The 27,971-nt window shown below is 40.6% G+C and overlaps 1 protein-coding gene and 1 pseudogene across 1 annotated transcript; one reads left to right on the top strand and one right to left on the bottom strand.

Moving 5' to 3' along the window:
• Positions 1 to 795: 795 nt before the first annotated feature.
• LOC139467851 (zinc finger protein 862-like) lies at positions 796 to 2,549 on the bottom strand (annotated as a pseudogene).
• Positions 2,550 to 23,223: 20,674 nt separating this feature from the next.
• On the top strand, positions 23,224 to 24,000 carry LOC139467850 (tigger transposable element derived 5-like). Its single transcript, XM_071249350.1, has one exon. It carries the CDS (start codon positions 23,224 to 23,226, stop codon positions 23,998 to 24,000), a length of 777 nt encoding a protein of 258 aa, XP_071105451.1.
• Positions 24,001 to 27,971: the final 3,971 nt, after the last annotated feature.

Below are 27,971 nucleotides of genomic sequence, written 5' to 3'. Positions count from 1 at the left end.
CATTAACCCCATTGAACATCTCTGGGATCATCTAGATAATCAGCTGAGACAACATGTACCGCCAGCGAACCGACAGGAACTTGAACAGACTCTATTGAACTTATGGAACAGGATTCCTGTTGACGTTATCCGCCGACTGACGACGTCAATGAGGAGGCGTGTGATGGCGTGCATGGATCAGGGCCGGAAATTTTAAAAAAAAACTTCACTTGCCATCGGACAAGTTTAAAGACAATTTTCACTTGCCCAAATAATTTCAAAATAAAACTTCACATCATCAATATGTGTTTATTTACCTTTGAACAATATTACGCTACACCAGCACTGTTATATCTACATAAGGACTCGGGGAAATTTAGTGTTTACCTAAGTCCTAGCATTTTGCTTTGCAGCAATTGTCCCTTGTACTGGTTGTGCTTTAGAGCCAACAGGTGTCGTCCACTGAAGTACTGAGGGTCGTGGATTGAAGTCCCTAAGTATTATAGGACCATGAGTCATCACGGTCAGTGTACTCTGCAGCAACTCTTGGGACAATACTACCCTCTGGTTGGTTTTGACAATGTTCATAGGTGAAAACATACGTTCGCATATAGCTGTAGCTGGACTCATTACGAACATTAGTTCAACAAGTTTCAGAACATGCAAATACTTGGCTGGTTTCGAAACTGAGAAGACGTGAGTAAGTGTCAAACAGTGATGGACAGTTGGGCAAGCTCTTGATGTAACTCTTCAAATCCACGAATTCACTAATAATCTTTGTCTGTTCACCTTGTGGAAATAACACAGAGTAGTGTGTCATGATATCTGAGATCTCAGCCTTGCCATACACAGATAATCTTTCTCTATCTTTTGGCCAAACATGGTAATCAAAGACGCTGAAACTTTTGAGGGGTGTTTAGCAACTTCCATTATTTTAGCCGCAACCCCTCCTTTTGATCCTAACATCACTGAAGCACCATCGAAATTCACACACACCACCTTTGGTCCAATTTCTTCAGCTTTCAACAAACTGTCAAAATCAACTCCGCAGGAATTGATGGCAGATTTTATACCAGCCAAAACTCCATCTGCGTGGCAGTGTTCTAACTGCACTGTGCCAGCATGAAATGATACTGGTGCTCCTTGGGATAGATATCTAATGAAGACAGTTTCTTGTTCCAATACAGCTGTGTCTGTGCTGCCATCACTCATTATAGAAATGAAATTAGATTGTTGAAGTTCTTGGATAAATGTCTTGCGTAGAGAGTCAGAAATGCATTTAAAAAACTCTCCACAGGCCTTACTGTACTTCGTGCCGATGTCAATGCCTGCACTTTCGAGAAGGTCAAGATTGGTTTCATAATCCAGTAAGGGCTTACCCCTAAATGCGTCTTGAAAAGCGGCAATAAACAAAATATCAAGTCTTTTTAGAGTCTGTTCATCCAACTGTGTGAATGCTTTAAGAATGACACTTGTCCTTTGCGATCTATTGGCAACATGTGAATCACCATGCAGCTGTGATCGATAATAGGGTTCACATTCTACATGAACATCGGAAACCTCATGACTTGTCAAATAATGTTTTCAAAATTGTGTACAACCGTCAACAAAAACATATTTCTTATTTCTGGAACAAATTCTGCGCTTCATGACATTTTGTTTTTCGTCATACACTACCCATGGAAACTCATTGCACCAACTCTGAATGAATTTTCTGTCCCGTTTTTCGGCATCATACTTCTTGTTCTTAGAACATGTGTCCTCATTTGGTCGTTTTCTTTTACATGATTCGCTATCATTGGCATTTTCAGATTTATTTTTATTTCCCCACTGAAAAACTTTTAATTGACGCCTGCTTGTGTGTCGCCATAACCGGGTCGTAACTGTTTACATTGGAGACAGTCACAGGCCACGACGTGTTTCAATTATGAGACCCCTCTAGGCAGTATTGATCATGTATCAATTATCAGATCCCTCTAGGCCGCAATGAGAGAAAAGCATTCAAACCAAGTGTAGAAAGTTGTTTCATACTGTTCTGATTGAATATTAAAACGAAAATAGAAAAGGGATGTAACTCTAAGTCTCGTGTGTTCTTTAATAGTAATTTCCAATATCACTTGCCTCCGGACAAGTTAAAGTAGGTGATTTTGTTGCCCGATCTCGTATTTCTACTTGCCCCAGGAGTCGGGAAATGGCAAATTTCCAACCCTGATGGATGCCCAGGGTGGTCACACTTGCTATTGATGACGTGTTACCTGACTACTGTGTCATTAATGGGCTCTTCATGCACTTTTTCAATGAACTCTGATTTGTGTAATTTTTAATTTGGACCTCTTGACTCTTTCTTTGTGTATTGCGGAGAATGCAATATCGGCATTACAATGTATTTTCATTCTAATTCATAGAAAATGATTTCTGTTTATAAACTAATCATCATAAATCTCACATATGCCTTTGTTTTTGGTGTTTGGTCAAGTGAAGTCGGTGAAAACTTTCTTTTGCCCGGTAGTTTACATCGCAGCACTGGATGATATGAATCGCATTGAATGGAGGATGTAGATCGCAGCCATTGGAGGATATGAATCGCATTGAATGGAGGATACAAATCGCATCCACTGGAGGATATGGGTCACAGTGGATCTCAGCCACTGGAGTATATAAATCACAGTCACTGGAGAATATGGAATATGGATCACAGCCACTGGCGGATACAGATCAGAGGATATGGATTGCTGCGGATCTCATCTACTGGATGATACAGATCACAGCCACTGGAGGACACAGATCACAGCCATTGAAGGATAAGAATCGCATCCACTTGAGGATATGGGCCACAGCGGATCTCAGCCACTGGAGGATATGGATCACAGTCGATAGAGAATATGGATCACAGCCAGTGGAGGATATGGATCACATCCACTCGAGGATACAGATCACAGCCTCCAGAAAATACAGAATACAGCCACAGGAAGATATGGGATACAGCCACTGGAGGAAATGGGTCACTGCCACTTGAGGATATGAATCACAGCCATTGGAAGATACGAATCGCATTGACTAGAGGATATGGGATATAGCCACTGGAGGATATGGGTCACAGCAACTTGAGGGTATGAATCACAGCTACAGGAGGATACAAATTGAATTGACTGGACAAAATGGATCACTGCCACTGGAGGATACAGATCACTGCCACTGGAGGATACAGATCACAGCCACTTGAGGATACAGATCACAACCGCTGGAGGATACAGTTCACAGCCACAGGAGGATATTGATTGCAACAGATTACAGCCACAGGAGGATATGGATCACAGCCACAGGAGGACATGGATCACAGCCACTGGAGGACATGGATCACAGCCACTGGAGGACATGGATCACAGCCACTGGAAGATATGGAATCCTATCCACTGGAGGATGTGGATCGCAGCCACGGGAGGATACAGCTCACAGCTATCGGAGGATACGGATAGCAGCCTCGGAAGGATACACATCACAGCCACGGATGGATATGCATTGCTGCGGAGCGCAGCCACTGTAGGATACACATCACAGCCATTAGCGGATACTGAATACAGCCATTGGAGGATATGGATCACAACCACTGGAGGATATGGATCACAGCCAGTGGAGAATGTGAATCAGCTATTGGAGGATACAGAATATGGAAACAGGATATTATAGATCAAACCCACTGGAGGATATGGATCATAGTGAGTGGAAGATACAGAATACAGGAATAGGAGGATAAGGATCACAGCCACTGGAGGATATGAATCCACTGGAGGTTACAGCTCACAGCCATACAAATATCCACTGGATGATATGGATCGCAGCCACTTGAGGTTGTTGATCAGAGCCACTGGAGGATATGAAAATTGCCACTTGAGAATACAGATTATTGGCACTTGAGAATGAGGATCACTGCCACTGGAGGATACAGATCACAGCCACTGGAGGATATGGATCACAACAACTGGAAGATATGGGCCACATCCGCGGGAGTACAGGATCTACAGGGTCGGCCAACCAATGGCATGACTTCCGTATGGGAGCTTCAGTTACGCAACAGCCTACCCATTCATAGATCTTACGGAATCCTGGACACGGTTAGATGATGACCTGCATGGTGATCCACTTGATTACTTTGCTAATCACACACCTGCCTCCACGTATGGACCAAGCTATTCCTGCCCAAATGCAGGAATATGCGGGTTGCCAAGCCCCCATTTCATCTCACATTCACTGAGCTACACAAGAGTGATTATTGATCAAGCCTCAGTAACAGGAACTACTGGACGTCTTCCCAATTTATTTGAATGCAACGTCAGCAGTAGACTAACATCTAGTCTCTGAAATGAACATATCGTACGTAAAAAAAACAGTTGTTCAGTTATCTTAATAAAAATATAATAAAAAGTAGCCCAGTGACTCTCTTCATTTTCAGTGATCTAGACTTGCCAAACATTATAGACTTGCATGGGCTGTTTTTGATATATATTTGTATCAGGGTCTGTAAGACAGACTACGTCAGCAGCTCCTATAATCAGATGGAGGGAGGTATCAACTCACCCAAGAAGATGATGTGCCAACCCATCACACACCCCAAGATACTTAACAAACAATTTGGGAGAGATTTCAGGTGTCTACAATCAACTTAGTGGATAAAGCTCATGAATCATCCAATCAACCAAGACACCAATTTGAAAGACATTTCCTTCTGGGAACCAGCCAGGAAAAAGTTTATTCCTTTTGCAAGTAATCCTTTCAAACCTTCTGATGAACAGATCATTTTCAACACCAGGAGGTCGTGTGGACCGTAGATGACTTTCCCTCTGCTCCCACAAACCCTATCGATTTTGCTATGTCTACAGATTACCATCTACAACTACCGTTTTTCAACATGAGACCAACTCTGGGTCCAGTGGTGGAATGTCTGTTGTTTTTAAGCCACCAACTGGACATTGATTATGTTAGACCACAGGATCTTGGACGTTGTATCCAACGGCTACAAGCTACACTTCTGGACCGTTCACTTCTTGTTGTCTGGACTCCGGGGTCGCAGATTCCATCTGGAAGGAGCAGCCATTCTTGACATCAACACATTGCTGGACAAACAGGCCTTTCACATACTCCAAGACACAGACACCACCAAGGGCTTTTATTCTCCAGTATTTTTGGTCAAAAGAAAAATACCACCAAATGTAGGATGATTATCGATCTGGAGAAGCTGAACAAATTCTTCCTGATCCCTCCTCCAAGATTCCAGATGGAATCTGTCAAACACTAAGAGATTGGTATCGATCTACGAGATGCCTTTCTCCATGTGCCTATCAATCAGTCATCATAAAAATATCCCTGCTGTGCAGTAAACGGATGTTGTTAGGAGTTCTCCCATTTGTGATCTTGATTGCGCTGTGGTTATTCACCAGAATAACAGCACCAGTGATCAGTTTTGCCCATCTCCATCTGATTCGTCTACATGGATACTTAAGATTTTCTGGCAGCAGACCAGAACAAGTCTCAAATGTATCAGAATCCTACTTTTCTGACTCAACTCATGACATGCCTCTGATTCGGTATTTTTCCTTCCAAGCTGGGGCTCACGTCCGTTAACCTCGGGGCCCATTTCTTTCAAAACAAGGGCATTCTCTGTCCTCCTGAAGATTGTTTTGTTTCCAGTCTCCACATGGTCAGATGGTTGATGTCCCTCCTTGGAAGGTTAACATCCCTCCAAGACCCCCCCATGAGTTCACAAAAATGTCATTGCCCGTGTCTGACAGCTGGACGCCATCCTGTCTGAACAAACCCCTGTCTGCATACAAACAGATACAACGAACTGTTACAAAATCCCCGATTTATCTCCTTTATATTATCATATAAAATTTATGTACATAACGAACTCTCTACAGCGAACTAACAGATATAGCGAACTGATATCGAATCACCGACAAGGCCCATCCACCACTAATTAGTGACTTGTGCAGCGAACTGCGAAATCTCAATCAGTGTCAAGTGTCACTGACATTTGGCTGTACGCAATCAGCGGCGAATCAACACAATCACAGTCTATATTTTTATTTTCCTATGTTAGATAAGTCGGTAGAATTACAAGAGTTCGGTCCGACATATATCACGATAATGCCATAAAATAAAGTTGTGTTATCTAATCGGTGACCGTCTAACTAACGGTAATTTTATTGTTTCTTTATTCTAAACAATAAAACTTTACATACACAATGTTCAACATTCAAAACCGTGCCCACTGCCGGCGGCAGTTTACACATCGTTCGATTGCACCCGAACGTCCGCGGAGAACGCTAAGAAAGCGCCTCGGGCTATTGAACGCATGCCTGACCATGTGACTTGTGTGTAGGGCATCATGTGATGAACAGTACTGTGGTTGGCCAGTCCCCAAGGTCATTACCTCCCTAATGGAGGAGCCAGGCTGGTGGAGGACTGCGCATTAGTTTTTGCGGTAGAAATAGCAACAATGATCTCCACTTCATTCCTCTTCGCCTATACCTTGTTAAGCAAGTTGTTACAACCTATTGATGTGAATGTACTTAGCATATGCAGCAGATTTCCATGTGCAAAGTACCGTATATCGCTGTGTATAAGGCGAGTTTTTCGTACCTAAAATGAGGGGGCTAAGAAGGGGGGTCGTCTTATACACGGAGTCGAAGATCTCACATTTTTTTCCACTGGCGATGTCAACCGGCGTCCGATAGCCAGCCCAGCATTTGACAATAAAACTTCGCATTTCGTCCTAAATAACTGTTCCAATAACTATTTCCATACATAAACATGATTTGTATCTCTTTGCCTTGAATAAAGTTTAATAATTTCTGCAAATAAAGTTGAAATGACCCTCGCCTCGATGCAGATTGTCAAACCACCTGACACGGTAAAACAATCAACATCCGTGAGCAGAGAGCCGGAAGTACCGGTAAGCATTTGAATATTGCACATGTGACCTAACATGTGATAACCGGTGAAGCTGAAATCAATTCCCGCTGTTTTTACAGTTGTATTAACAAGTGTTGGAGACGGTGTGTACAAGTGATTGTGGAATAAACACGCTGAATGTGAAGCAAACATAAGCCTAGTTAGTTACAACATAGTTAATTGGCGATTAAATTACTCACCATTGTCTGTTATATGTTATTACTTCATAAATGAATTTTATTTTACGGGCACCAATTTGGTGTCGTACCGTGTAAACACAAAATGGCGACGTGTGCTGGAGTTACACACGCGACCTATCATTGTAGAAAAAAAACAACGCAAGATAAACATATTTTTATTGCATATATAAGGTTTGTGTGCACACTTGTGATGTGTGCGAAATACGCATCAGTCGGAAAGCGCACATAAATCTCCAAAGTAACTAACTAACTAACTTGTGATGCCCGTGTGCGAAATACGCTACAGTCGGAAAGCGCACGTTAAATCTTCTATATCAGTCAGACTTGTGATGTGTTTCATTCCCGGTCGCCTTATACACGGAGTATAGGATTTTGGGTTGATTTTTAAGGCGTGTACAGGGGGGTCGTCTTATACGTGGGGTCGCCTTATACACAGAGATATACGGTAGCTCATGAGGTATTCCCTTCGTTGCCGCATATGTAGTGGCACCAATCCTGAATGAGTGTGTTGTATTTTATTTCTGTAAAAGTTAAGGAACTGTATGGCTTTCCTGAGTACTACAGAGAACTGATATCTGGTGACAGCTTTACCATTCAAATGGACGAAAAACTGGCCTGGTTGGGCTGAGCGTAAAGACAGATATGGGGTTAATGACTAAACTAAAAGGTTTTCAGTAGGATCAGACCAGCTATTAATTTTCTGATGTCTGGCAAGAGCTGTCAAATGACAGAAAATTTGTCAAATGACCTTAATGCAGCTGCATAGTTGTGTTGAGTATTGCTCGACACTGATGCTTTAGTTAACACAAAGGCCTCCGTCTTAGATAAGCCACAGATTCCAGGGTAATGGTGTCAGTTTGGCTCTGGCTTCTGGTTTCGGCAGACTAAACTTCTGAAGATCAAAACGAGATAAGGAATCTGCAATGCTGTTTTTAAAACAAGGTAAATACTGACCTTTGACTAATGAGACTGGTTTGAAGACATGTTAAGCATGGATAGATAGCTGGAACAGACAACTTGCTTCATGGGTAAAACAAAAGTATGTCATGGCACCAACTGTCAACCTTCAACTGTCAACTGTCCATGTGCAAAACTCACTGGGGTATGTGTCAGATTGGTTTGATACCTTGGCTTGATAGGATTTACAATTGCCAGATTGGCATGATATGTTGTTGCTATAGGACGTATATTCAACAGCTTCATTTTATAGTTCGTCAAGGTAGGACCTAGGTGGAACACATTAGTTAAGATAGGCCATTGCAATATCTAAAATAGAGCTAGACTGATAGGTTTGATAGCAATAGACTTTGAGAATCATATTTAGTTAATTTTGTCATATTTGCATTTCTTCATCATTTTAGGAAGAGATTCATGTTGAGATCATGTTTTAGTGATGTTTACATCAGTAAGGGAAATTCACATTTTAGTTAATAGCATGTATTCTACTGCGCAACAATGGTAGCAGAGCGAGGTTTTCTGTTACATTTCAATTTGAAACAAAGGCTGTATTAGATTTGTAATTAGTTATTACATAGACAGCTTAGACCAAAGTGGAATAGATAGCCAGTGTAGACCAAGTACTTTGGAAACTGGAATTGGGAGCCAGTGGAGAGCAACTTTGTCGCAAACTGGATCTCTCTCGGAGAACAAAAAAACAAAACAAAACAAAAGGAAGCCAAATCTAGTCGTACAAAGGCCAGAAATAAGCTTACTACTTTGATATAAAGTCATGATCATCCATCACAGAAAGAGGTAAGGATGTTGGGATAGAGCTTTCAAGGGTTTATGTTAAACTGGAAGAATGTGACAATGTTCAAAAGTTGGATCAAGAAGTAGATAGTTTGGTGGAGGAAAACAACTTAGCTCTTGAATCTGTAAAGGGATCCCTGCAAAGCAGATCAGGGTCTAACGCATAGGAAATAGCTCTGTGTCCAGTATAAGGTCAGGCAGGCTATACAGCATGGGCCAAAGATCTAGACTTATTCAACATCAAAGTGTTGTATCTCAGCAGCAATCTCGTATTGCATCTCGGCAACAATCTGAAGTAGCCGACTGTGAACGTTTGGTCTCTGAAGGACACATTCATGTTCAGAAGTATGACCTAGGATTGCATGTTGGTAGAACAAAATGCCCAGGTAAGCCTATGGCAGTAGGGAATGACATGCATTCTCAGGTGATATGAAGACATATCAAAGTTGGAAGGCTGCCTTCATGACTTGCATTGATCAGTCACCAGCCACACCTGAGTACAAGTTGTTGCAACTGCGCCGACATCTCTCAGGCAAAGCATTGAAATCAATTCAGTCTTTAGGACACAGCTTAGTAGCTTATGATGTTGCACTAGAACGCCTTGAAAAAAAGGTTGGTAGGACGGGGCATCTGTTTGCAATCCAAAATTAGGAAATTAGTAATTCAAGCCAATTCATGTTCAGGATCTGGAGAAATTTGCTAATATTTTGGTTGTTGCAGTCGCAAACAATAAATAAAATGTTATTGCACATATTGTTAGTGATGTTCGTACTGTGGTATATGTGCTGAAGGGCATGAAATTTGGAGCTGCAAAGTTTTCAAAGGTATAATGATAGATGGAACATAGCAAAAAGGTTTGAAAAAGAATGGATAGAATAAGTTCATTGACAAGACTACTCGTGCCAACCAAGATATCAACAAAGCTGAACCACAAGTTGAGTCAGTGGTAAATTTGGGCCATGATGCAAAAAACTAAAAATGTCAAAAACGTGATCAAACTGAAAAATCTCTTGCAATAATACCACCAACACATCACACTTTGATAGCTCATTGCACTGTTCCAGTGGTATTAACAAATGGGACAAGTAGCTTTACAGTAAATGCTTTGTTGGATGAAGTCTTACATTAATGCCGACATTGCAGCTTGTGTAGGTTAATAGGGTGAACAACAAAAGTTCTTTGTAAATGTTCTGAACAGTCACACAGAAACGTTTGAGCCAAAACCAGTAGAATTTAAGCTAGAAACTATCAGCGGTGATCTTAGTATTCAGATGTCTGCAATGACAAGTAATGCTGTGACGAGTAATGTGCAAGGGATTGACTGGCCAAAGCATAGAAACAAATTGACACATTTTCAAATATAAAGTTCTCAAAGCCTTGCATTGTTGATTTGCTTATCAGTGTCGATCATTTTGATTTGTCATTTAGAGAGGTGGCTGGACATCCTGGTGATCCAGTTGCAAGACTTACTCCACCTGGGTGGATGTGCAGTCAGTGCATGATCGGTGTTGTCATTGGTAGAATGCACAAAACTCAAAAAGAGGAAACAGAATTGGAATAAACCCATTGTGTCCCAGCCAGCTGTCCCCCAAAGTCTGGCTGTCCTACCTGAAAAGTTTGTAGTTGTTTCCACTGACAAGGCCTAAAATAACATCACCAATATATGTAAGCATCACTACATTAATTGTTTGATTAAAGAACTTGGTATAAATGACATATCAAATAATGACATATATAGGCCAGTCTGTTAACCGAGGAAGAATTCTGCCAAAATTATAAATCAGTATTTTCAAGGTTTGACTTGATTCTAAAATCAGAAGACATGTCCATTCCTCATTTGAACTGAGGGCGGTCGGGTAGCCTAGTGGTTAAAGCGTTTGTTTGTCACGCCGAAGACCTGGGTTTGATTCCCGACATGGGCCCAATGTGTGAAGCCCATTTCTGGTGTCCCCCGCCGTGATAATGCTGGAATATTGCTAAAAGCTGCGCAAAACCATACTGACTCACTCTTTTGTACTGGATTCCAAAGCTCCATAAAAATCAGTACAATTCAGATATATTGCTGGCTTCAGCAAATGTTCCACAAAATCCCTGTCTCAAAGACTAACCACAATCTTTGATATAATCAAGGAAGGACTTTCTTTATATTCACAGAAAGTATTAGAGACAAGTGGCATAATAACGAAGTGGATTCTTATAACCTCAAAGGGTTTGCTTGAACTTTTGCAATCTCAGAAAAGAACCAAGTTTCATTCTGTCTAAAAAGATTCAATTTTTCAACTTTGTACACCACTTTTCCACTTTAGGAGAAAATTTATTCCTTGATCCATGGGGCTTTTGTTACAAAGCGTGGTGAACACAGATACAGTTATTTATACTATATTCAAAGATTCAGGACAATTTGTTGAAAAATGAAAGCAAATGCCATCTGAAGTTTACTGAGAAAACAATATGTGAAATTCTGCACTTCTTCATTGATGACATCTATGTAAACTTTGGGGGTAAGACATTCAGACAAGAAGTAGGCATCCCCATGGGTGCCAATTGCGTTTCCCTTCATGCGGAAAATTCTTTATGCATATGAATATAAAAAAAGGTCATTTGGCTAAGAAGTTTAACATAAGCTACAGGTATATCTATGATCTGATATCGTTGAATAACAATCAAATAACCAATTCCCTTCCACTAGAACTAGAAATAAACTATCTGTTTCATATTTAGATCTATGCATGAAGATTTAGTGTGACAAAACACTCTCTATAAGACTGTATGACAAGAGGGATGACTTTCCAATTGTCTACTTTCACTTCGTGTTGAGCAATATTCCAGCAGCTCCAGTCTTTGGTGTTTACATTTCACAACTTTTGAGATACCATTGAGCAAGCTCTTTCTACCAAGATTTCAAAGAGAGTCCTACGATTCTTGCTCAGAAGTTAACTGATCCAGGTTACAACATGCAAGGCCTGACTAAAGCTTTCAAAATGTTTTATGGTAGACATTTCAAAATTTGACGCATCAGTGACAGATGATGTCCGATGCAATTCCCTATTTTGGCTTGTACCATATGTTCCCTTGTTTTTTCAGGTGAACAAATGACTTGCCTTTGCATATTTTTGTGATGGTTGCCACCATGGGACAGGGACGCTCACCTTTTCACGAACACCTGGTATCATTACTATTTGATAGTGATTCCAAAACACATGCTCATGACAATAGTTGAATCGTACAATCAACTTTGCTTTATGCAGAGATTACTGTTGGATAAGGAAAGGGTTTTGTCACTTTATTTATATATGCATAGGTGGCTTGTCAGATCAATAAGTTTGAACAAAGTTCATTCTTCACAGACAGTAAAGATGTTGAGCTGACTCAGGTACTGCACAAGTTTTGGGAAATAGATCAAGGAAACCAAACATAATAATGCGTTATATCGCATGTGAAGTTCCATACACGTGAAGTTACATAATCATAACTTGGTCACCTGGAAGAAACTCACGGAGACCCATTCTGTTATTATGATAGTTTCATGTCACTCTGCTTGTTTAGAACCTTCCCCTCTAACTCTAGTGCAGATCTCTCCCCCAAAGAACAAACTTGCTGGTGTTTTACCTGTTGTCGCATGAGGAGTAGAGCGATAGGTGAGAAGAAAACTGGCAATACACTGCTGTAATGACTGTGAACTTGTCATGCTAGCTGTAAGACTGTTCTTGAAAGTCTGTACCACTCGTTCTACTGCAACATTACTGGCTGCATGGTATGGAGCTACTCTCACTGGTTTCACCCCGTTCATGTTGATACATCTTTCAAATTCCTCCCTTCGGAATTGTGGTCCGTAATCACTCACAATTTGATGGGGTGTGCCATATTTGCTGAACAAATCTCTGAGCACGTTGATTGTTGGCTCTGCAGTTGTGCTTCTCATAAACCCAACTTCTGGCCACTTTGATAGTCGGCCACACCCAAGGCATCAGTGGTGCCACTGATGGCACTTTCCTGACTTGTTGACAATCTCTACACTCACTACAACTGCCTGGATGTCCTTGTCAGTGTTGAGCCACCACACAAAACTGCGTGCAACTTTCTTCATTCTGACCATTCCAGGATGAGCCAGTTGGAGTTCACTCAGCAACTCTTTCTGAAACTTCAATAGGATAGCGACTCTTCGTCCTAAAAGAATGCAGTCCTGTTCAACAGACAGCTCTGTTCTTCTGTTGAAGTAAGGCTTCAACTCTTCATCCACTTCTACTAGCCGTCCTGTTCGTGTAAACTGTAGAACTCTGAAGTGGACAGGATGCACTTTCGTTGCATTAGTGATATGCTTACTTGTTACTGGTAAGCTCTGAAGTAGTTGGTCTCCAACATTGTAGATAGCCTCTTCTTCATCATTCTCTGTGGTTGGTAATGGCAAGCGTGAACAATAGGAGTTCAGGATCATACTGAACCAAAAGCTTTTCCGATGGGGTCGCATCTTTAGCCTCCTGGATTGCCCGATCACATTCACTACTCCAGATCCAAGCCTTATTTCCAAGTAATTCATTCAATGGGTGAGTGATTGTTGAGTGACTTGGAATGAACTTTCCCTGGAAATTCAGCATCCCCAACCAGGATCGGAGTTCCTGAACATTTTGTGGAACTGGTGCCCTCTTGATGGCCTCCACCTTGTCCTTTGTAGGTTGAATTCCATCTTCAGATATTTTCAGGGGGGCATGGGTGGCCCAGTCGTCAAAGGCGCCGCGATTCGCTGTACAGAGTTGCATCCCTTGGGCACGACGGAAACCTATGATAGTGGGTTCGAATCCTGGATCCCCCCAATGATGTTCCTAGGTTTGTCAGCACCATATCTCTCATGAAAAAACACTTTGCAGGCTTGACCCTCAGTCCATACTTCTGGAATTTCTTAAGAACTTTCTCAATGTTCATGAGATGTTCATTTTCATCTCTTCCTGATATCCTGATGTCATCCATCATTGCACATACCTGATCAAGTCCTATCACTTGCGCAATAACACTCTGCCAGTCTAGACGAGATTCCAAATGGGAGTCGAGTGTATCTGAAAGTACTTTCTGTGTGTTGATGGTTACCACCTTTGGTGACTCCTCATCCAACAGCATTTGTTGGTAGGCACACCTCAAGTCAATCTTAGTGAACTTCTTTCCACCTGCAAAAAATTCCATACAATTCCTATCGGAATTTGAATCCTGTGTATTGCGAGATTCACAGTGCTTTTATAGTCCCCACAAAGACGTACTGTTCCATCGGCCTTTGGAACACAAACAAGTGGCGATGCCCACTCGCTAAACTCAACAGGCGTAATTATGCCTTCCTTCTGCATCCACTCAAGCTCTCTATCAAATGCAGGGCGCAATGCAAAACAAACAGGTCTTGCCTTGAGAAACACTGGTACCATTCCTTCCTTAAAGTGTAAGGCTGCCTTCATCCCTTGCACTGAACCAAATTCTTCCTTACAGACATCAGGGTACCTATCCACAATATCTTGAACTGAATCTGCACATGAGTTGATCTTGTACTGCCCCTTTGACAATATGCTCGGCCAATCTTCAGCCACGATCTTCAGAGCAGTGGAGGAGCATCACTGTTGTAATCGGCCACAAGCAAAGGTAAACTGGCTTTCTGATTATGATTTTGCACATCCACTGTTATCTTGCCAACAATATTCAATGGAGTTCCTCAAAGCGTGAAATGGTTGTTGAACTGGTCTAACATGTAGATATCTGAAGCTACGATGACTGGCAGACTGTTTTCCGTGAAGACATTGGTAATGATTGGGGCATGGGAGTTTCTGACAGTTAAACATTTCAGTTTGGACAGTATAACATGTGTCATGGGGTACACTCACACAAGACTACAACTTACGTTTTAGTGCCATTTCAGGGCATTATTCAGAATTATAGACATATGATGTTGCCATAACAGGGGAATATTATGGTGTACAATACCTGAATGTTTGTAAGCATTGTATGTATTTCATTGTACAACCAGCACGTGTCAAATGTGTGATGTAACAGTAGTTTGTGCATATTGTACATAGTTTTGGGTTATTAAACGGGCTGAATTTTCATTGGTTTCTTTTGTTGTTTATTTGGATGATCCTTATTATCATTGGTAGCAGAGCGTGGTTGATGTCGTAGCCTGTTCCTTTCTTTGACACTGAATCAAATAGTGTATCAGTCTAAGGACCTGACCTACAGAGGCAGGCTGCAACTATGACCTCTACAGGCCTGGATAAATGGTCTTAAGAACCTATTGTGAGACAGCCTGGTTACATTACCAATCACCTTCCCAGACCACCTCCTGTGGTGGATGCATCGACAGCATGTCATGATGGGCATCCCTCTCACCATTTCCCTGCCGAAACATCACCTGTTTACGGACGCCTCACTCTTGGGTTAGGGTCCCATCCGGCAGATCTCCAGATACAGGTCTCATAGAAGGAGACCGAGAAGGATCTCCATATCATCTGCAGGGAGATGATGGCTATATTCTTTGCAAACCAGAATTGGACAGATCTCACCAACTCCTCAGTTCTTATCACCACAGACAACACCACAGTAGTGGCGTATATACAGAAACAGGGAGGAACCAAGTCCAATTCTCTGATGATGGAAACATTGCTTTTGTTTGACTTGGCTGACTCATACAACTGTCGAATGGAAGCGAGACATATTCCATGGAAATTGAACATCCTTGTGGACAGCATGTCTTCACTCAGATCACATCGATATGGATCTGTTTGCGACTTGTCTGAATCATCTGCTCCCAGTCTACGTCAGTCTGGTACCAGGTCTGAGAGTTCTACGATTAGACAATCTGTCTATGGATTGCGTTTCCTCCATGGTCTCTTCTAGACAAGGAAGGAAAATAGAACTAACAGACTGTACCATCACCCCGATCTGGCCCAAAAGACCATGGTTTCACAGATTCCTGGCCTTACTAATGGCAGATCCTCTCCCAATACCGTTCCGCAGAGATCCTCTGCATCAACCCAGATCAGACCTTGTCTACAAGACCTTCCCAACCTAAATCTCACCGCCTGGAAGCTATCACACAAAGAATGCAGGCCTCCAGATTCTCTGAATCTTGCCTCTACAGGCGTGGCTTGCTTTCTCCTTTATGACAATCTGGACGGCGATGATGATCTGGATTAGGAAATGTTGCCGCTACTATCCCTATGGTTGCTGACTTCCTTGTACATCTTCGTCAGTATAACAAGTCTCGGCATGGCACAATCACCGGATATTGATCCGCTCTTCATTCAATTCTCCGACATGACGGCTTTTCGATCAGCAATCATCCTGTCTTTTAAATGTGTTCATTCCTTTTGGAAAAGGAAACCCATCAGTGGATTTATCAGCTCTTCTAACAGAACCCTTTGAACCTCTCGCTTCCTCCACATTTCTCAAAAAATCAAAGAAAGCAGCCTTATTAGCCATGGCTACTGCTGCTAGGGTCTCTGAGCTACACACACTGGATTACTTGAGTCTCACTCACACCCCTAACTGGTCTTCCATCACCTTTCATTGTGGCGTCAGAAGAGATTATATCATATTGTAACCGTAGGTGTCGGGTACAATACCCTTTCTACCTTGGCCACTTATTCTCACCTCTCCTTACACACAAATGTGTTTCTGTAGCCTCTGTTTTTTATACACAACACAAGAGTCTGATAAAACTTTTGATCAACTCAAAACACTCTTCTGATCCAGACTTTCAATATACAGAGAGAAACCCTTTCACCACTCTCGGACAACTAACAAAATACTTTCTTTGATAATTTCAGCTCCTCCCACCGAAATAATGTTTAACATCATGCGACATGAGTCGTAAGCTTATCTCAATAAAAGCTAATTTCCATTCCCTCAAGTAGTAGATTCAATTTGTGCTGTCAAACTCTTCTTGTCTGAAATGACTTGGATTACTAACAAAATTCATGAGTCACTGGAACACAAGATGAAAACCAAATACTATGTCAGACTGGTAGGTGCCAGAAAACTCTTAATCAGAACATTCCAATCAAGCAGGAGTTTTCCAAATATATTGGCATGACAAGACTGATAATTTATTCCATCTTTTCATTTGCTCCCTGCCACTTACATTAGATGACCTGAATCTTGGTAATTTGCTCTTACTCATAAAAAGTTATTTCTATCACCAAGAGAAACGGAATCAATAATCTTGTAGGTAGGTCGACGCTTCCTCCCAGGATAATCATGCTTCTCATTTTCATTTCATATTTTAACCTAGATCTTCGTAGAATTTTATAAACAACATTCATTACTTCAAATTCTACCATGACACTGATGAATGCTTGATTTTGATTGATTAAAAAAGTTTTTCTTGTTTGCTACAGAAACCCCTTTCAAATATAGTAAGCCTTTTCACAAACAAAAGTTTGTGTGAATACATCAATAGCCTATACATATCGATTCATAAAAAATGGCTGCCGAGTGATCACACACACACACCCCCCCCATATGAACTATTAAACGTATCTATGTTTCCTCTATTACACGCTGGGTCTCTAATACAAGCCACGTCGCTAATACGTGCCGAGTCAATGCCTCTCGTGAAATTGAAAGATGGCATAGCATCTAATAGAAGAAGCATGGTAGTTTGATATTGGATGTTTTTGGCTTTCTAGGCGGCAACCCTGACTGCATCGATGATGACATTAAAAGTTTTAATAAAGGCATATCTTTTTGATAAAGAAATGTTTTTGAAAGTGTTGCGGACATGCTCTATGGTTCTTTTCATTTCAGAACACACACAATCAAGAAAATCATACACGAACCACTATTTCTGGGCTACAACAGTCTCATTGGTTTCACAGATGGCTTTGAATCTGTGAAATCTTGAAATTGATAGGACAAACCATGCAGATTCTTCGTGTCAAAATAGCTGGGTCGTCTGCAGACTAAGGCATTGTACCAGCTGGCCCATTCCCAGTAAATCTAGAAGTTTAATGTTGAACCATATCATACATCTGGGTCATCTTGTTTCATGTAACTTAATTGTCCGAGGCAGTGCAAACAAGAACATTGTCAGCCATTGTGATGGTGATATAGGTCAAGTTCTGCCACATCCAAGTTAGGGGTAGAGAGGCATTTATTTTGATTTTTTATTATTTACTGGGGGTAATTGCTAATAGTCTGTCATTCTGTTATTTAACATCAAGAAAATTGCAACAGAATATTTTACGACTTTTTCCTTTTAATTGAATGTATTTGAGTTTGTATTATACGTTTGTCCCATTACGGGTCACGTCAGAACGACCTTTCTCGAATTTTGACCGACCAATGAAATGACTGACAAGAAATCGACATTAGCCAATCAGAAGGCAGCTTTCTCGAGCTTTACGACACTAGTTTCAAACTGGCGACTACGCTTCGAAACATATTTTGACGTTTTCTCGATTAAGATATAAAAAATTAAAACTAATAAGAAGAACACTCTTGAATGGCGTATAGATGGCCTAGATTGTATGGATATAATCATAAAACCCGTAACTGTCGTTCGGAATACCCCGTGTCAAATATTTCGTGGTTGCATGATTAGAAAACACGTTCCGACTGTCACTTTCATGATCTGGTAAGCGATGCTCTGATTGGTCGGATGAAAGCTCGATCTGATGCGACCTCTAATGGGATGTCCTCAGATCTTTGTTTGGCGGTAGCGAGTACAAAGATTTGATTTTAATGAGATTGCCCCGAGGGACACCAGAAATGGGCTTCACGCATTGCACCCATGTGGGAAATCGAACCCGGCCCTTCGACGAATAAACACACAAGTGCCTCACTGTATTCCAAACAATCTTTGGGGACAGTATTTGGTCTACTCCTGCTACAAATTTAGTTTCAAGTCAAGAAACGGAGACAGAATCCACTGGAGCTGTTAGCTGTTGTCTGAGATCATGCCGTTCCAGAATGGTAGCCGTAATTCTGAAAGAAGAAAAAATGTCTTACAGCATCGTGCCAAAAGAGAGTAAAGTTGTTTAAATTCCTGTATATTTCAAGTAATTACATCTGTATTTGCTGAATTTTCCTGGTTCCGTTTTTCACCAATTTCCCAGACAAAAAAAAGTTACAAGCCGGTTAAAAGAGTTAATTTTGTGACTTTTAACAGTAAAACAAATGCACTCAAGACGAGAAATGTCAATATCGGGTATTTTAGAAATAGGTAACTTGTTCCGATATCAATATTGTCAAGATTGGTTGTAAAACGTAATGAATTTAATGAATTGCAAATTACGTACTCATTACGCAAATGATTATACATCATGTCACTCATGGGCTTCCATACATTTTTTATTTTATCAAGGAGGGTCCCCTTCGATATAACTTTTCACATAATTATGTTTCTAATAATTGTAACAATGTTGGATGAATTTATAAAAGACAGGAATATGGTTATCGGTCGTGTTTGACACACATGTTCTCTGCTGGTGCGGCCGCAGTTGCATAGCAGACGACGCTACACAATGTATGGTTGATGGGCATGTTAGAAGTATATTGGAAGTCAACTGCTATTATTTTCATCATTATTAATTACATTTTTAAATGAATGTGTATTTGTCAACTTACCATAAAATACTACGGCTCCGTTATCGTTGTTTTTCTCTGAATATTTTCCAAGGCACTAGCAGGATCACTACGAATTATCTCCCTTTGCGGGCTCTTCTTGATGTACGGCAACCCGTAGATGCCATATTCTCCTCGTTGGTTTTTATCTTTTTTGATGCGGGAATTAACCATTTTCCCGAATGTTGAGTTTGGGCCCAATCGTCTAAGGCGCCGCTATTCACTGTGCAGAGTTCATCCCTTGGGCACCCCAGAAACCTATGATTGTGAGTTCAAATACCGGTTCGCCCCGATTACGTTTCTAGATACCATACCCGTGCTCGTGGATTTCACCGAGGAGGTAAACGTCTAAGACCTGCATCACTTCGGGCTTTTCTTCCACATTAGGCTGACACACCGTGATATAACTGGAATAATGTCAAAAGCGGCGTCAAACCCAACTCACTCACTCAGGTGTCCCCCGCCTTGATATAACTGGAATATTGCTAAAAGCGGCGTAAAACCATACGCACTCACTTGAGCGTTTGCCATATTGCTATGCTATGCAATAGTCTATGATTATCTTGTACTTATACTCAATAGATTCGCTCACTAAAATAAATGAATCTATAGTCAGTATAGCCTGTGTTCACTCAGCGTATCAGCGACAGTAATAGATAACCGGCTGACATGAGTTTCGCCGGGGCCCCTTTCACCAGAATAAACTATAGTCGGCCAACTACCAATGCATTACCAAGTTCCAGTTCTTTATGATATTAACATATTTATTTCCATAAAGTGGAGGGATTGGCAAACAAGCAAATTTTGCTTATCTGAATGCCTCTCCCAAACATGATACACATACAAATTACAATGTATTAAAGTGATATGTGAAATAGCATACATGATATAATTGACATTAAAGATGATTATTGTTCTGTAAGTGTTTTATTACTGGATTATCTTTCGAAACTACAGCTACGTTATATTATTTACATCTAGCACAACAACATCACAGTATCATATATACTTGCCGTAAAAGGCGACTACTAACGGGATCGGGTGGTCAGACTCGCTGATCCCAATTGTGTGGATTGCTGCTCATGATGTCAATCACTGGATTGTCTGGTCCAGACTCGATTATTTACTGGCCGCCGTCATATGGCTGCAATATTGCTGAGTGCGGCATTATACAACACAAAAAATTTAACTTCTGAAATATGCAACCAATATACTTACCACGACCCGTTTCTACAGACAAAATAGTATTACTTGAACGAAATTGTAAAACTTGTATTGAAAGACACTTGACTTATCAAAATCATCCATTGTCTAAGCCAATATATAAACGTCAAAACTTGCATCCAAATAACACAAAATAGCAGTAGGAGGCTTGGAGGCTTGCTCATTGTTAACTCAGACTGTCACTGGCTACAATTAGAAATGGCTATGTATGAGTGTTCCACCCCCCCCACACACACACACACACACACACACACACACACACAATTAGGTGATTTCTTCCACAATTAGTACATTAAGTTCTTAAAATGATATATGAAGTGTGATTATCTTACATTTGAATATAATATGTATGACTTCATTCCAATATTTGAAAATCTATGGCAACATTTAACTTCTCGGCCACTCTTCATATATGTCCTCTATTTGACCATGAACTATTATAATGAATTAAATTGTCCCTGTGATATTTTTTATAAAGTAAATAAAAGTTGTATACCCAGATAGTTCTTTAATTTAGTTATATTAGAAAGAAAGCTATAATAAATTTGAATCTCTTCCTTCCTACAAATATCCAAGAATACGAAAATACGAATTATATAGGCCTATATCTTGTGACCTTAAGAAAGGTCATTCCCATGAGTTGATTTTGGTAGACTTTTTTTTCCTGAAAGCTGACATGCTACCAAATAACATAAAGTATGAATTAATTCTGTTGCAATTTTCTTGAGGTTGGCCATTTATTTTGACCAAAATGACCAGACTATAACTAGCTAATAAGACTTACCCATGTAAAATATATAGTAGAATGTTAATTCATAAAGTGTGTTGTAGAAATATATTCGTTTAGCATTTTTAAACCTGTCACCCCTGTCACCCCTGCAATGGAAATGGCATCTTCGATTTCCAAGAAATGACTTGGCAAATCCAAACGATGCGATGAATTGAAAACATCTATATTTAGACAAAGTTTGTAGGGTTATTTGTGAACTTCTTTTTGATGTGTTTTGAACACTTATTTTGAACTACACAAGACTATGGGATTTTTAATCTTGAACTTTAGTAATATTTGTTGCATATGTAACTACCTGTGACCACTTCTTTGAGTGGCATTTAGAAGTTGGAATGGTAACAAAATTGTTATGGATGAGCAACTTCTTTATTACAATTGGGCGACGTTTCGGTGTAGATTATCGTTATCAAGCAAATGATGTACAAACTAGGTATGAGCATGATCTATATACATAACAATAGATGTTTATATTACAGATATGGTTGATGTACACTGATTGATTAGGTAGTTATGATAAGACAAGTTTATACAAGAGATGGGGTTGATGGGTATGGGATTAACACAAGGATTACTAAGAGGGAATGTGTGGTCAGAGATAGCAGATTTAGAGTCTTTTTTTTAGGACAGAAGCATGATGTTCTTTTAAGCATTGGTTGACCACGTAGTTCTCGCGATCACATGCGTGGGAGCCTCGATGGTGACTGGTCAGATTGGTCCATGAAAAAAAAAATAACCGGCAATAGCGATCAGCTGCTTCGCTTAGAGTTATTATTATTTAGTAAAAGCTGCAACTAAAATAACAAGATATATGAATATTTCATTCCAGATAAAAAAAATAGTTTCAGATACAACTTTTTTCGATCCTTGCATTAAAATTGTGTAAAGTTGTATCATTGGGTGTGACTTGACCGAATCACTGGTAGATTCCAAGAAAATGTGTGTACAGCTGATTGCTGTTTACGGCTTAGTTTACGAGCAAATACACAAGGTAATCTTAATCCCTGGATGTAAAACAATGCCTAGCAGAACGAAAAATACAATTTAAACGGTAAATCAACATGTCTGGTGATTTTTTATCTCAAATTTCAAATTTGTACTGACCAAGTTTCTCATCACCCGTTCGTTTACTGGAATTCGCTGAAGGGGTACGGTGTAATTTTTTTCTGCGCATAATATTTGATTATTTTTTCTCCAAAATACTGAATCCATTAGATGGCGGGGTAAACCATGGCTCCCAAAAATGCATGAAGAATTTCCCCCTAAAAGCGTGTTAAAGCAAATAGAGTTACAAATAAATTAATGAGATTTAATTCCCAGTCAAAGTACACGTGAGTGTAATTGTAAAACAATTACGTTCATTGTATCCGGCTGCATGTGATCGAAACCATTCTGCCTTTTGTTCCGTTAGTGAAAAAACATATCGTACACAGATCTGGCATTATATAAAATCAAATCACAGCAACAACAAACATAAGCTGCATTGTTTGATTAAATACTCATCTCAGCTTGTTGTGATTGGTAAGACAACATGTGAGATGTCTTCGAACTTCAAACTGGCCGCGTGTAATGCAATAACAACAATAGAAACAATGGCTTCCGGTATTTAATCCGGACGTGAGTAACCGTGAGAGACCTAAAAAAAACACTGGAACTTTATTGTTTAAATAGTGTAATTACGAAGGGTATAAAATAAATCTTAGTTCATTAGTCTTTACCATTTCAATCATGGCAACCATGGCATCTAAGGGACAGGCATACACTATTAAAGAAAAGTTGAAGATTGTGAGGCGGGTGAGAGAGGGTGAATCGCAAGCTGGCGTCAGTTGTTCAACTGGGATTCCAGCAGGGACCATACGTGGATGGCTAAAAGAAGAAAAAAAACTTCAAGATCTTGCATTTGAGACCCACGAGATCGGGGTATTGCAGAAGCGAAATAAAGGGGCAACTGACTCTACACTGGATGCAGCGCTGTTTGCGTGGTTCACGCAAAGCAGAAATGGTGGCATACCACTATCTGGGGAAATAGTGAAAATTCAGGGTCAGAAACTGTCCCTAGATATTCATGGCCCTGACGACACATTCAGGGCCAGCACAGGCTGGTTGTGGAGATTACAAAAACGACATGGAATCAAGTCATTTACAGTGACCAGGGAGCGAAGATCGCCTGCCCCCGACGCTGCTAACGCGTTTCCCGCCATCCTAAGAGAGCTGATTGAGTCCGAGGGGTACAACAAAGAGCAGATTTACAACTGTAACGAGACCGGCCTGTACTACAAGCTGTTGCCAGACAAGAACCTAGGCACCAAAGAAGACAAGCAGACTGGGTTCAAGTCCGCCAAGCAACGGGTGACAGTTTTGCTCACGTGTTACAAGCCTGGGACTCACAAGTTGAAGCCTTTGGTGATCGGCAGTGCCCAGAATCCCAGTTGCTTTCATCACGTGAACAGAGAAACACTGCCCGCAAACTACAGCGCCTCTGCAAATGCTCGGATGACAGCCAAGATTTTTTAAGATTGTTTTTTTCGCAAGTTTGTTCCAGCTGTCCGTGACCATCTCCGATCATGGAACTTGGAAGAGAAAGCCATCCTCCTATTGGATAACTGCCCCGCCCATCCCCAAGCAAATACTTTGCAGTCACATGATGGACTCATAAAGGCATTCCTATTGCCGAAAACACAACCTCCCTTATTCAACAACTCGACCAAGGGAATAAAAGCATACAAGTGTGAGTGCGTTGGTGGAAAGAGGATAAGACCCTGTTGCGTTCCTGAAGATAGTCACAGTGAAGGATGCTGTTCTTCACACAGACAAAGCCTGGATGAAGGTGACGCCAGCCACCATCAACAACTGCTGGATGAAGGGACTTGGGCCAGCATTCTGGGTTGACGGAGATTTCATGGGGTTTCAAGAAGAAGATGTCACCGATGCTGTACGAAAGTTCCGTGACTATGCTAAGGAGAACAGCATCGATGTATCCCCAGAGACGGCCATGATGTGGAACGCTTGCGAAGACGACCTCCCGATTGCCGAACTTCTGAATGTCCAAGAGTTTGTTGCCGCAGCTATGCCCGTCGAAATCATCGATGATGAAGAGGATGAAAACAGTGACAGTGAAAACAGTGTTCAGCCAATGGCACCCTCCGTTCGAGATGCCATTAATTTGGCCGAGCTTTTATTGCGGCACTTAGAAAAACAGAGGACAGAGGAATGTGACAGTCAGAAACAAATGAAAATCAGTAAACAAAACCTCATGTACACGCACCGGTTGCACGGTATGAGTGTATCAACGCAACATTATCCCTGTGCATAATTATCATTGATAATAGAACTAAATATATCTCTCATCCACTCAAATCTACGTTTGTGTTTGTTTGATTTTTATAAATTGCTCATGTAACCGTGTAATTACACACGTTATGTCCATGTCCAAGTCTTGTTCAGCTTTGTAATGTACTGTCATCGATCGATAATGTGAGTAGGTCGGCGATCGGACCAATTTTCTTCCGAAAGACTTAAGATATAACAACACATATTTAGATTCTGCATGTATAACATCCAGTCATGAAATAATACAGACTGCTTTGATTAATAGAAGTATTTTTATTTTTTTACGCATGCATTTTGAATCATCATCCACGATCAGTGTTACATAGATCTATATGTTTAATGCAACTGAAATAATTGTGCCACTGTTCCATTCACTACCATCATTACGTAATGTGAACCTCAGCAATGAATATCTGTACAACGCTGTTACCTATAATGTGGGGTCAGGTTTCTTGGACCCCGATGACAGCGGTATTAACGAGGGATCACTGTAATACTGTTAATTAGTCTACTGGCCTCGAACAATTTTATGTTCAACTCCCGCCCACTAGATAGTTCTGAATGTGAAGCACTTTAAAGTGATGATTAATTCAGCATCCAAAATGACAAGACAAATTATATTTTACACCTTTAATGAACCCACAAGTATATACAAATTTATTTTCAAACGTCTCCCAAACAGTGGAGACATGTTTTTTGGTTTTGCTAACGGTTGGTTCTGTTCAATATAAAGTTCAATGTCCTTTACAGGGACTAGTTTCCCCTGTTGCCCATTTGACAACAGTCTGGCCTACTCAAGATCAGCTTTGAGCCGAGCCCAACAACATCCCTTACCAAGAATAATGGACATGTTGCCCCTTTGATAACCCAGGCTCGACTGATTAGTGCATGGATTTGGAAGACCCAGCTGGCCTTTGAATTACGGATTTCATGTGCGTTTTTCCACGAAGCACTTTACGTTTTTGAGTCTTGTTTCTACTCCAGAAACGGGTGTTCTCCAACCCACACTCTTTGATGCCTTCTCTGATATATTAGAAACCATCAACAAAATATAAACAAAGCCTTGCAAAAAAAATCAGATGTACACAAAAAATCTATAGTCGGATGTTGAATGTAAAGAGGCAAAACGTAATATGGAGGGAAAATATCACAAGTTCAATAAGAAAAACAACACATCAATTAAAAATAGGCCTCAATTTAAAAAAAGAGTACAAAAGTTCCTCAGAAGTAAATGTGTATATAAATAAAATCAGCAGAAACAACTGGAAACCCTATCAAAACAGTAACCGAAAAATAATGTAAAGTTTAATTAATTTAATTTAAAAAGTTCTTTACTTGTATTATCTTTTCCTGGACTTTTATTTGCATAAAACAATTCATGACAAATAGGAGTTTTATTAGCTGCTATTGGTTTATTGAGACTGTCACATATATTCATATCACCATGTCTTGATGAATAATGCAGAGGATTTGGAGAAGATATTTTTGTATTTGTGTTGAAAGTGTTTTGTTAGCTCCTCAGGATCAGAATAAATGGATTTCTTCTGGGGCTACCGAACATCAGATAATGTGTTTGTTCTGAAGACATTAACAGATTCTAAAAAAATTAAAAAGAAAAAAATATACACTTGCTTTGTAGACTTTCTAAAGGCCTTTGATTCAGTTGAGAGATCACAACTCCTACCAAATAAAATCTCAGGAAATGTATTAAAAATGATATACTGACCTGCTTTGACAACGCACCAACTTGAATCCATTAAAATAGCATGATAGTTGGAAAAGAACAATGAAAATACCCCATGGCTAGGAGCTAAGGAAGTCAACAGAGATCATGTTTTTACAAGTGCAAAGCATGCAAAATGTCATTACCTTTTCGTGCAGAAATGGGGTATAAAGAGATGGCATTTTTGTCAAAGGCTACCCACGTAATAATCGCTGTAGCTGCTGAATAACACTGAGAATGCACTGCCAGGACACTTGAGGAGGGGACATGCCATTGCCATGATGGAAGTAGGCATGGCAACAAAGGTCACAGCAGCAAGGTTTTGGATTCACCCCGGTTCCATCACAAGACTGAATCAATGATTTCAGCAGACAGGACGTCCCAGAGACTAACACGCCTAGGGCCAAAACGTGTGACAACATCCAGGGAAGACCAACAGATTGTGAGGGCAAACAGCAGCTACCATCGTAGGTCGACGAGGAATTATCATCGCCGATACTGTACGCCGGGGACTTTGTGCAACTGGTTAACATGCCAATGGCTGCTGGGCCACAGACAATGGTTACTTCAACGCTGGCATGGCGTACTCTTTCCTGATGAATCCAGATTTCACCTCAAGAACGCCGACAGGCCTATACGGGGATGGCATCACAATGGTGAACGTTATCACGATGATTGTGTTGTGCTGGCTGATTGATGGGGCAGCGGAAGTGTGATGGGTTGAGGCGGTATCAGTTTTCAGGACAGAACACAGCTACATGTATGCATAGGTCGTGTTGATGCAGTTTACTACAGGGACACCAGATGTCACATTGTCCACTGTTTCCATCAACACTGAGCTGCATACTTTCCAACAGGACAATGCCAGAGTACTTACAGTATGTGCTTCTATGGACTTCCTGACACAGAATAACGTACCTGTTAAGGTATGGCCTGCATTATCTCCTGATCTATCACCCCTCCAGCACTTGTGAGATTGACTGGGACAGCGCATTGCATGTCGACCTCAAATCTCCAACGTTAGAGAGGTTGCAATTGTCCTGCAACGTGAGTGGCGTAGGATACCACAAGCTGATATCCAGAGACTGTTAGTGTCTACCAGAAGGCTTTGTGTGGCATGCATTGCAACCAGGGGCGGTCATACCTGGTACTGACTTTCTTTTTGGAACCCTTGTGTGTTTCATTTCCAGTACATTAAATTTGTTTACTTTCCAGTGACACGTGTCATTACTAATGTGGAACTAAGCTACCTGAGCCTGATTGTAGTACACAGCCAACACTATATCAAATTTGGTTTAGCATCAATTTCCCTCTTTAAGCTAGTGTGTTTTCAATGCATTTCAGTATATCATCATTATATCATGATATCTTATATAAAGTGAAAACTGACAAGGGCATTTCACAATCCTTTAAATATTTTTTAATATATTCA

This window comes from Haliotis cracherodii, unplaced genomic scaffold (assembly GCF_022045235.1).
Source record: "Haliotis cracherodii isolate W230 unplaced genomic scaffold, xgHalCrac1.p SCAF_2, whole genome shotgun sequence".
In the NCBI taxonomy this organism is placed as follows: Eukaryota; Metazoa; Mollusca; class Gastropoda; order Lepetellida; family Haliotidae; genus Haliotis; species Haliotis cracherodii.
This window is presented reverse-complemented; position numbering and strand designations above follow the sequence as displayed.

Excerpts from the sequence above, each read along its gene's own strand:
- LOC139467850 (XM_071249350.1), top strand. The coding sequence starts at position 23,224 with ATGGCATCTAAGGGACAGGCATACACTATTAAAGAAAAGTTGAAGATT.